This window comes from Crocodylus siamensis, chromosome 5, assembly GCF_052110815.1.
Source record: "Crocodylus siamensis isolate JL-2025a chromosome 5, ASM5211081v1, whole genome shotgun sequence".
NCBI lineage: Eukaryota > Metazoa > Chordata > Crocodylia > Crocodylidae > Crocodylus > Crocodylus siamensis.
In genome coordinates this window covers 39,931,980-39,943,358 of record NC_143399.1, presented here as the reverse complement: position 1 = coordinate 39,943,358, position 11,379 = coordinate 39,931,980, and the positions used below count along the sequence as shown (strand labels likewise).

Below are 11,379 nucleotides of genomic sequence, written 5' to 3'. Positions count from 1 at the left end.
CATCCGCCGCTTGTTTAGACCGGAAGCCGGCACCCGTGCCGGTGGCCGGGAGCCGGCAATAAAAATGGCCGGCCGGAACAGACGGGGCAGGAGTCTGAAGGAGGGACTCGCTACTGCAGAGACTGAGGCTCCAGGAGGGGTGCGTCTTATGGTCCGGTGCGTCTTATGGTCCGAAAAATACGGTATTTCCTAGAAATGCCCAAGGGCAGTGGGGTGCTGTGATATGGTCATAGAACCGTTTCAGATAATGCTGTGAGAGGAGCAACAGAGGGACTGTTTTAAGTCCCTGAATCAGGCAAGAATCCCCCCCACTTCCTTTACCCTCCCTGCTCAGTGGCATGTCCCTTTTCCTTCCATTTCTCCTCTCCCCCACACATGTCTTTCCCTGTCCCCAGCTGACCTAAGGAGAGAGATTTCCAGAGCTGCTCCTATCTCACTCCAGCTGGGCTACATGGAAGGCTGGGCTTAACCAAGGACAGCAGCAGTGGTGGCAGCAGACAGGTTCTTCCTCCTTAATCCTGCTCCTGGGCTTGTGGGGAACATCTTCTAAGGGGATCAGGCAGGGGTGGGGAGGGAGTTAAAGTGAGAGGAGTTGAGGGGAGGTACTGCTGATTACGGAGGGAAGGGAAGAAGTACTGAGAACAGGGGCAGGGAGAGGTTCTTTTCTGATTTGGGGGTCTTAAAAACAACCCTGGCTGCTGCTCCTGTCATGTGGTCTGCCCATCCCAATGGTGGGGGGAGCTGGATCTGCCTGGATCCTAAATCTGCCCATGGAAATGCCAGCATTTAGGGCAGAATTCTGTTTCACTTCACATACCTGAATGTCACATTTCCAGCCATATCAATGTTTTTTATAGACCTGAAACACAGTTTGAAATTCTAGTATCCCTGCAATATGGGTGTTTAAGTGTCACATACATACCAAATAAGTGCAGTAAGCTAGGCACTAGTTGGTTAGGTACATGGCTCTGTACATTATTGAGTCCCAAAAGAGTTGGGCACCGGATCTCCTATGTCATAGGCACAAAGAGTAGAGTGGGTAGGATATTTGCTTAGAAATACAGGGAGGCAGGCTCAGGCCAACCTCACCCAAAGAAGGTTTGAATCTACATCTCTTCAAATTTGCTGGAGAGAGACTTAACCACAGTGCTAAAGTCAGTTGTTATCTAGCCCTTCTCTTGAAAGTGAGACTTTGCATTTCATAGTCTAAAGATAAAGTAGACAGAGTAGTGGAGAAGTTCTTGCCCTACAGGGAACAAGAGCCCCATTTAGAGCCCAGGGCCTGCCTCATTCTGGGGCAGCATCCAGCCCACTCAGCTGCACAAAGCCAGTCTTAGGGAAAATGGTACCCTGGGAGAACTTGTATTTTGGCAAAAGGTGTCCCCTAAGTATTCATGCCAGTTACACTCCCATTTGCAGTCATCAGAATTTCCATGCTTGCACTTTTGTTAAAAACAGAAGCTCTTCAAGTCATGAGATAAAAGGAGAATTACCTCCCTGGGTTTTTTTGGAGCTCTTCACCGTTGTGATGAAAAAAATCTGACAGTTTGGGTAGGAACAGACAGTCAGTTTCCCCAAGATCTTAGCACCTACCATCCTGACAATGGACAGTCCAGGCTATAAATGGTCTATTTAAAATGAGATGTGGATGGGGTGTCACACCCTTTGTTGCTTTTCGTAGCTTCCTACATTGAACTTACCCAGGATCCTGGCATCCTCTCCTCTGTGTTGCTAAAGAGAGAGGATGCCTTATAGTCTCTCCCAATCCCAGTCCCAGTCTCTCCCAATCCTCAGTCTCTCACCATTTCAGAGACCATCTAGAAATCACACCCAGTCCTGCATGTTAGGATGTCTCCTTAGGAAGGGATCAGCATGCTAAGTTACCAACCCCTTTTAAGGGATATTTTGGTGGCATCAGGGTGCTACATCTCTGCCCTGGGGGGCCATTCATCCACAATGAAGTGGAACTGTCCTCTGTTACAGACTGAGGATTCACTGACTGTAAGAAAAAGTACCTGACAAACCAGGGATTGTGATATGTAATTTATGGGAAGATAATGTAATGATGAAAAACACAACTATTAAAGAATATTTAGATTATGTACAATTGACTAGGTCTAGAAAGGAGTCATTAAAGAAAATGTAAAAGATAATCTCATAATATTGTGTAATGAATAGTATCATACTGGCAAGGCTGAGTAAAGGAGTTTAGAAAAGGATGAAAATCTGTCTCAGGGCAGGAGAAATTAAGGAACTGTCACTTGAAAAGCCATGCATTGCTCAGACACATGAGGGAAGGGTGCGAGGTGTGGCTGATCCTGAAATGTGACTTTTAAATAGCTTCAAATATGTTTATGCTGACACTGGTTTTGTGGTTGTTCTTTTCAGTTCTCCCTGCACATCCTTGTTCCTTAGGCTGTAGATCAGGCGGTTCAGCATGGGGGTGAGAGCACCATTAAATACAGAGATGAGCTTGTCCAGGTCTGAAATAGATTTGGGCTGAGATTGTAAATACATGACCATGGCTGTGCCTTAAGATAAACCAGCCACAGTCAAGTGGGAGCCACAGGTGGAGAAGAATTTGCTTCTGCCCTTGGTGGAACAAATATATAGCACGGCCAGGCTGATGTGCATGTATGTTGTCAGGATAAAGACAAAGGTACCACAAGGACCAGGAGGTTGATGTGGGTATCAGAGCAGGCCAGTTTAAGAAATTCTTGAAGTTCAAAGCTAAAGTGGTTGATGACATTGTGTCCTCACAAGCGCGTTGACTGCATCACTACTTGGGCTAGCAAGGTGCTGTCCTGGGATGCTGCTGCCAACTGGATGCAGACCCTTCTGATCATGATGATGGTATAGTATAGAGGGCTGCAGGTGGCTACAAAGTGGTTGTAGACCATGACAGCCAGCAGCAGGCACTTGGTCATGCCTAGAGATAGGGAAATATAACTTTAGGCCAAGAACTTGTGGAAGGAGATGTTGGGCTGCAAAGCAGTTTACCAGTATCTTGGAGACAGAGCTGGTGGAGGAGCAAATGTCAAGGAAGGAGCGTTTGCTGAGGAAAAAGTAGATGGGAGTATGGAACTGGGAGTCAACAATTATCAACAGCACAATGAAGCTGGTTCCCTGTCAGGGTCACCATGTAGACAAACATCAGGGCTCAGAAGAAGGTAGCCTGTGCCTGAGGGTAATGGGAAAGTCCAACCATGTCTGGTTTTCCTCTCATGGGCTTCCAGGATAGCCACCTGCTGAAAGAGGATTAACACACCCAGTAGTTAGTTCAGTTAAGAGAGTGCTTTAAAACATGACAGATATTTGGATATCTGTAAAAGTTTAAATGATTGATGGTAATGAAGAAAAGGTAAAACAGATCATGGGGTTTGTGAGGCAAGTAGAACTTGTCATTGCCATCCTCTTCAAATGTTGCTTTTTGCAGCCTTTTATATCAGCCCCTAACTGATGTGAAGAAAACTAGAACACAAGCACTTTGGATGGGCCTAGGGGTGAAACACAAAGCAGTCCCTTCTGGCACGTTGGATCACAGGTGTGTGGATAGCCAACTCATGAGCCCAGAGTCCTCAGGTAACCCCTGCCATCCCGTTCTGGTCCAGATACTGGAATGGAACATTTGCATTACAAATAGATGGCACTCTGCTACCATATTCTCCCCCATGACAAACAAGAATAGCATTTCATGACACATTTTGAAATTTCTGAGGTTTTTTGGATTAACAGGATTTAAATAGACCCACATCCCATGTTCTAAGTCCTCACTATTCCTTGACTATTTTCTAAACTTTTTATATAATTTTTTTTATTCCTGAGATATGATTTCCATTTAGGTATTTAATCCAATCTCAGGAGACACCTGAGTCAGTTTTCTGGCTAACAGAAATGGTCAGGCAGCCTTTCAAAAGCGCTTCGAAAAAAGAGTGGGGGAAGGAAATAACAGGAAGAGTACTTTATCCTGTATACCTTCCATGATGCATTATGACCTGCTCTTTGGAGGAACTGTCTCAGGCATCATGGGGGTATGATGACTGTAGTACCTTTTGGAAGATGTAGTGTGCCCAGAAAGCCTACCCAGTCAAAGGAAATGGCACAGGAAGAACACAAACTCAGCTCCCATGGAACCATGCACAGTGGCTCAGGTAGATGCACATCAGTGAAGAACTAAACTGAAGAAATGGACTGATGTTTCACTAACCAAGCCCTTTATAACTTTTTGGGGGGAGAAGTTTCAGTTTTCCTCTTCATTCAGGATAAAAGAAGTCAATGTTGAAATACTGGAGCTTCCAACAGAAAATAAATTCTGATTTCTACCCAGATCTTCTGAGAACCTACCTCAGCATGTCATTTCTCTGTTGTGGTTATGAGGACTGGCACTGAGCAGAGTGCATGCATGTGTGACCAAGTTTGGGAGCCCCTAGAAATAGGGAAGGAGAAGTTTGAACTAAGTGAAGATCATTTATCCATGAAAGTCTTAAATTCTGAATGAAGCCCAAATTTGTATTTCTTCATTTTTAATGATGCATATAACCACACTACAAAAACTCTCCATATAACCTGGAAAAGGATTGTAAGAGATATAGTTTCCTTCTAACATACGAGATACACACTCAAAATAATCGCACAGCTGTAGATATTTGAAATATTTTTTTAAGAGCAAGAGAAGACTCACTGTTCAGAGGGGAATCTGTCTTTAAAGATAAAAGAAAACATTCTTGACAGTGAGCAGGTGGGAGTTGAGAAGTGTCATAAAGGGAAGAGACCTCATCCTGTACAACTGTTTTTCCTGTATTTATTGGCATGTGCTCAGTGCCATGCAAACACAGGTACATGACTCACTATTTTGGTGCTTAGCCTGTGTGGAACAGGTGTGCCATCCTCCACTGAGTATGGTCCAGACACAATGGAAATAACTTACGCAGTCTCTGTTTTTTCAGTTTGACTGTTATTGTGCTATTTCCTCTGTAACCTATAAGCGATCAGGGGTAAATTCCAGTAGGAGGGGACAGCAGGTAACCAGGAAGGGAGACAATAACTCCCTGTACCTTAATTTCCAATATTTAAATAGCAAAGCTGCTTTGAAGTTTTTCTTGTGCAGGTGGAGCTCAGCAGTCTCACTTGGCACTGGGTACATAAGACAGGAAGAGAGTTTTGAGTAACGGGAGATGAAGAGGTAGAGACTGCTCTGAGCAAACTGAACCCCCATCACCAGAGTTGAGGCGTCTGCCTAACTTGGGGAGCCAGCTTCATCCTGACTGAGTTATAGGGGAGACAGAGATGCCTGAAAGCTTAGATTTTATGCAAATCCCTTTTTCCTGGCTTCTATTTCATTCTGATATTGAGAATAGGAAGGAGAAATATTTCATAACAATGTTAATTCTGATGGACTATTTGGGTTACTATTTATGTTGCTACTTACAGGTCCAGAAGGGAAAGCCTGCAAGTTGTCAACACATAGTCAAGCCAGGTAAAGCATTGCAGTTTGAATCAAAGGAATTGCTCAGAGGGATTTGCTGTGAGAGAATATGGTATTGACACTGGTATCAGAACTCAGAGGGTTGCAGGTGGACACAGAGCAATGCTAGGCAATAACAGCCGAGCATTACCGGGAGTAACAAGGAACAATGGCCGTAAGTTAACTGAGAGTAGATTCAGGCTAGATGTCAGGAGGCACTGCTTCACATTCAGGGTGGCTAGGAGCTGGAACCAACTTGCAAGGGAAGTGGTGCTTGCTTCTACCCTGGGGGTCTTCAAAAGAGGCCAGACAACCACCTAGCCAGGGTCGTTTGACCCAAGCATCCTTTCCTGCCCATGGCAGGGGGTTGGACTTGATGATCTGCTTAGGTCCTTTCCAACCCTACCAACTACGAAACTATGAAGAGGTGCTCAGTCATGCGCAGGTAAATGGAAATACACTGTTGGACCAAGTGCCTGTTGGTGGAGATGGTGAGTCTCTCTGAAAAGTAGTTTGCCAGGATCTGGGGGGAGCAGAGGTGAAGGAGTAGCAGGTATTGAAGAAAGAGAAGTTGCTGAGGAAGGAGTACATGAAGGTGCAGAGTTGGGTGTCAGCCATGATCAACACTACAATGAGACTGTTCCTCATCAGGGTTCCATGAAGACAATCAACAACAGCCAGAAAGAAGGCAGTCTGTGCCTGGGGTGATAGGAGAGTCCTGCCAGGATAATTTCTGTCACCCATATCATTGTCTCCTGCCATGGTAGCATAGATCATGCACTTTGTGAGATAAATAAAGCTTATTCTATCTATTATCTGTCTATTTGTCTAAGGAGATTCATAAATAAATGGCTCCAGCCATGAGCGTAGGAAAGAGTATGGCCAGACTAACAGGCACAGAATTTATTGTAAACTTAAAGTAAAATTATACATGCATTGGCATTAACAGAGTCATATTTTCATAGTTAGTAAGGTCGGAAGGGACCTGAGCAGATCATCAAGTCCGACCCCCCGCCATGGCAGGAAAGAGTACTGGGGTCAAATGACCCCAGCAAGTGACTGTCAAGCCTTGACTTAAAGACCACCAGGGTAGGAGCCAGCACTACTTCCCTTGCAAGTTGGTTCCAGATCCTAGCCGCCCTGACAGTGAAGTAGCGCCTCCTGATGTCTAATCTGAATTTACCCTCTGCCAGCTTGTGACCGTTATTCCTGGTCACTCCTGGGAGTGCTCGGGGAAACAGGGACTCCCCCAGTGCCTGCTGGTCCCCTCTGACTAGTTTGTAACAGGCCACTAGATCCCCCCTCAGCCTTCTCTTATGGAGGCTGAACAGGTTCAGGTCCCATAGCCTGACGTCATAGGGCCTGCCTTGCTGCCCCCTGATCATGTGAATGGCCCTCCTCTGGAGCCTCTCCATGTTGTCCACATCCCTCTTGAAGTGCGGCGCCCAGAACGGGACGCAGTACTCCAGCTGCGGCCTGACCAGTGCCACATAGAGGGGGAGGATCACCTCCCTGGACCTGCATGAGATGCATCGGTGGATGCATGAGAAGGTGCGGTTGGCGTTCCTGACTGCATCCCCACACTGTTGGCCCATGTTCATCTTGGCATCAATGATGACTCCAAGATCCTTTTCTGCCTCTGCACTGACAAGAAGGGAGTTCCCCAGCCTGTAGGTATGGTGCTGGTTCTTCCTCCCCAGGTGCATCACTTTGCACTTGTCAGTGTTGAATCCCATCCTATTTTCATCCACCCACCCCTGTAACCTGTCTAGGTCCGATTGCAGTCTACTTCTTCTGTCTAACGTGCCCATATCCCCCCACATCTCAGTGTCATCAGAAAATTTGAACAGGGTGCTTTTTACCCCCTCGTCCAAATCACTGATGAAGATGTTGAACAGTGCAGGCCCAAAGACCAAGCCCTGGGCGACCCCACTGCCCACATCCCTCCAGGTCAAAAATGACCCGTCCACCACCACTCTCTGGGTGCGGCCCTCCAGCCAGTTGGTGACCTATTTGACTGTGTGGGTGTCGACACCACACTCTCCCAATTTCTTAATGAGAACAGGGTGAGAAACAGTGTCGAAGGCCTTCCGAAAGTCCAGAAAAACGATGTCGACTGCTACCCCTGCATCTAAGGATTTGGTGACCAGGTTGGTCTGACAGGACCTGCCTCTGATGAACCCGTGTTGGTTGTCCCTAAGCATAACCTCCCCTGCTGGCCCCTCATGGACATGTGCCAGAATAATTCTTTCAAAAAGCTTCCCTAGGATCGAGGTAAGAGTAACTGGCCTATAGTTTCCTGGGTCCTCCTTCTTCCCCTTTTTGAAGATGGGAACCACATTGGCCCTCTTCCAGTCCTCTGGCACCACACCAGAGCACCATGAGTGCTCATAAAGCCATGCCAGGGGTCCCGTAATGACCTCAGCTAATTCCCTCAGCACTCTGGGGTGGAGATTGTCCGGACCAGCCGATTTAAATACATCCAGTCCCTCCAGAAGTTCCCTAACTAGGTTCTCACTGACCCTTGGCCTAGGTGCGCCTCCCCTGGGGCCTGAGGGGGGTCCAGTGGGGGAGGCTGATCCAGTCCCTGCTCAGGAAAATGGAGGCAAAGAAGTCGCTAAATAGGTTAGCTTCGTCATCTGATGTAACGACCAAATTTCCTAGCGTGTCTTGCAGGGGCCCCATGTTACCCGGTATCTTCTTTTTGCCCCCTATGTATTTAAAAAAGGATTTCTTGATGTTCTTGAACTGGGTAGCTAGTCCCAGTCCCATCTCTGCCTTGGCCTTCCTGATCGCGCCCCCCTGCATCCCCAAGCAACCGCAGTATAATCCTCCCTTGTGATGGCTCCTCCCTTCCATTGGGTGTGCACCTCCCTTTTAGCTAGAAGACACTCCTGAATGCTTTTGGTGAGCCACGGGGGATTTTGCGCCCTCCTGCCCCCTTTGATCTGTGTTGGGATTACCTCCCTTTGGGCTTGGAGGATCGTCCCCTTAAGGAGCAACCACTCTTCTTGGACACCTGGCTCCCCTCCCCTCTGGGACCTCAGTGCTTCCCCGACTATTCTCCTTAGCTCATTGAAGTCTGCACTCCTGAAATCTAGGCCTTGCTGCAGGCCTTTGCCACCTTGCACTGTCTGGTGAATTCCAGCAGGCGATGATCGCTGTCGCCCAGGTGGTGGAGCACCCGGAGTCCCCTCACCAGGTCGTCACCCATGGCCAGCACCAGGTCCAACAAGGTGTCTTCCCTGGTGGAGCTGTGCACCTCCTGGGTTAGATGGGGGTCCTGCAATTGAGCTACAGAAAATATTCTGTAGCCCAAAGATTCAACAGAAAGTAACTTTAGATTCACACATACAGATTCATTACATTCATATATCCCACCCTTCCCACTTCAAGTTGTGATTTTGTGCAGCTTTTTACATCGCCTGCTAAGGAGTATGAGGAGACCTGTCCTTGTGAGACACAAGCACCCTGGCAGAGTCTTGGGGTCACACACAGGGTAATCTCTTTCTGAGTCCCACCCATGTCTACCTCTAGATAGAACTGCAAGGAATCAAGCTGCAGCCAGCCCCATTATGATCCAGACCCTGGAGTCTAATATTTTATTTTCTGACAGATGACACTGTGTTACCCAACTCTTCTGAGACACAAATGGAAGCCATATTTCATTAAATATTTGGAAGTCCCTAATGGAAATCCCAGATTAAGGCTAATTGCAACCACACAACTGTCTTACAGAACTTTTGTCTTGCAAATGCAAAACACAGATCTCTCCTATGTACTCATGTCAGCCATAGTGCCAGTGCTATCATGAGCACTGCCATGCTTGTCTGTTTGTTAAAAAGTAGAGCAGCTCCTGAAATCTTGGGTCAATAGTGAAATCTTGAATCAATTAGCGTGGTCAAAAAATCATGAACAGTTTGAACAGGATCAAAGAGCCAATTTTGCCAGGATCTCAGCAACTACCATTCTGTCAGTGGGAAGCACAGAGCACAGACAAGCAACCAGTTCAAAATGAGGCTTGGAGGGGGTGCCACACATTTTGTTGTTTCTGTAAGTCTCCTACGGTATGCACAAGGGGGCCTCTAACATTCGTTTCTCCAGAAAGCTCCCTGATGGAAATCTTCCAATTTCTCTCTGTTTAAATGATTGCCTGGAATCCATGTCCAGTCCCTGATTCTACATTGTCCACCTTTTAAACTGCCTTGAATACCCAAAACAGATATCCTTCCACACCCCTGGTGTTCTGTGTTTACTTGATTAACTGCACTCATTATAATGCCAAACAGATAGCAATACAGTGGTAGGGGAATTAGCAGAGTAAGAATCTACCCCAGGAAGGGCAGCAATTATTGCTTGAAAGGGCATACTCAGACACAGGAGAGAAGGCTGTAAGGTGCAGCTGGTCTTGAACCATGACTTTTAGATGGAATTAAACAAATCTACATCAACACTGTCCTTGTGATGGTTCTCCTCACAGGCCCCTGCACATCCTTGTTCCTCAGGCTGTAGATCAAGGGGTTTAGCATGGGAGTGACCACACCATAAAACACAGCAATAAGCTTGTCTTGGTCTGAGGTAGATTTAGACTGAGGCTGCAAGTACATGAACATGGCAGTGCCATAGAATATAGTGACCACAGTCAGGTGGGAGCCACAGGTGGAGAAGGCTTTAGACCTGCCCTGGGATGAGTGGATGCTCAGCACAGCCAGGCTGATGCGCACGTAAGTTGCTAAAATGAAGACAAAGGGTACAACAAGAACCAGGAGGCTGGTAACAAGCATGATCATCTCATTGATGCGGGTATCAGAACAGGCCAGTTTGAGCAGTGTTTGCAGTTCACATGTGAAATGATTGATGACATTGTGTCCACACAATCTCTTTGGCCGTATCACTACCTGGGCCAGTGTCAAGAAGAAGGAACTGGCCCATGATGCTACTGCCAGCTGGATGCAGACCTTACCTCTCATGATGATAGTGTAATGCAGTGGGTTGCAGATGGCCACAAAGCGATCGTAGGCCATGACAGCCAGAAGCAGGCACTCTGTTATGCCTAAACAGAGGGAAATGTAACTTTGTGCCAAGCACCTGCTGTAGGAGATGGTGGGTCTCTCTCTAAAGCAGTTTGCCAGTATCTGGGGGACAGAGCTGGTGGAGTAGCAGATGTCAAGGAAGGAAAGGTTGGTGAGGAAGAAGTACATGGGGGTGTGGAGCTGGCGGTCAACATCTATCAACAGCATGATGAGGATGTTCCCCACCAGGGTCACTATGTAGACAATCAGCACAACCCAAAAGAAGGCAGTCTGTGCCTGGGGGTAATGGGAAAGTCCAACCAGGATGAACTCTGTCACCAATGTCTCATTTCCCTCTGTCATAGCCTTCCAGGAGGAAAACCTGCTGGGACAGAAATGACACAGTAAGCAGGCATGTTAGTTAAAAGGATGCTCTAAAACAGAATAGAGGTCTGGATATCCATTAAAAGTTAGTGGATTGCTGGTACTCAAGACGAGGTAGCACAGGTGATCTGCTTTTTGAGATGAATAAAACTTACAGTTGCTGTCTACTTCAAAATGAGTGTTTGTGCAGCTTTTTCTATTAGGTGCCATTTCAGTGAGAAAAGCAGCCTGTGGGAGACACAAGCAAGCTGCGTTGCACACACAACAGCACTTTGGGTCCCAGGCATCCAGATTGCTGACCTCAAATAAAATTCAGGCCATCATGTCCAAAATGTTCATGTGACCCCTGAAGCCCCCATTCTAACCCACATCCTGGAATGTAACACTTGCACTGGGGACAGATCTGTAACCAGAATCTCATCTAAGACAACAATGAAAGTAACATTTCATGAAACAACTCTGAGGAATTTTTAATCTCAGGATTTAAATGGATCAACATTTCAAATTTAAATACACAAT

General features: G+C 46.7%; 1 protein-coding gene and 1 pseudogene across 1 annotated transcript; both read right to left on the bottom strand.

Moving 5' to 3' along the window:
- Window positions 1-2,532: 2,532 nt before the first annotated feature.
- Window positions 2,533-3,673, bottom strand: LOC149863933 (olfactory receptor 13H1-like; annotated as a pseudogene).
- Window positions 3,674-9,906: 6,233 nt separating this feature from the next.
- LOC149863932 (olfactory receptor 13H1-like) lies at window positions 9,907-10,839 on the bottom strand. Its single transcript, XM_090049736.1, has one exon. It carries the CDS (start codon window positions 10,837-10,839, stop codon window positions 9,907-9,909), a length of 933 nt encoding a protein of 310 aa, XP_089905862.1.
- Between the last annotated feature and the right edge of the window lie 540 nt (window positions 10,840-11,379).

Coding starts and splice junctions, on each gene's coding strand:
- LOC149863932 (XM_090049736.1), bottom strand. CDS start 10,839: ATGACAGAGGGAAATGAGACATTGGTGACAGAGTTCATCCTGGTTGGA.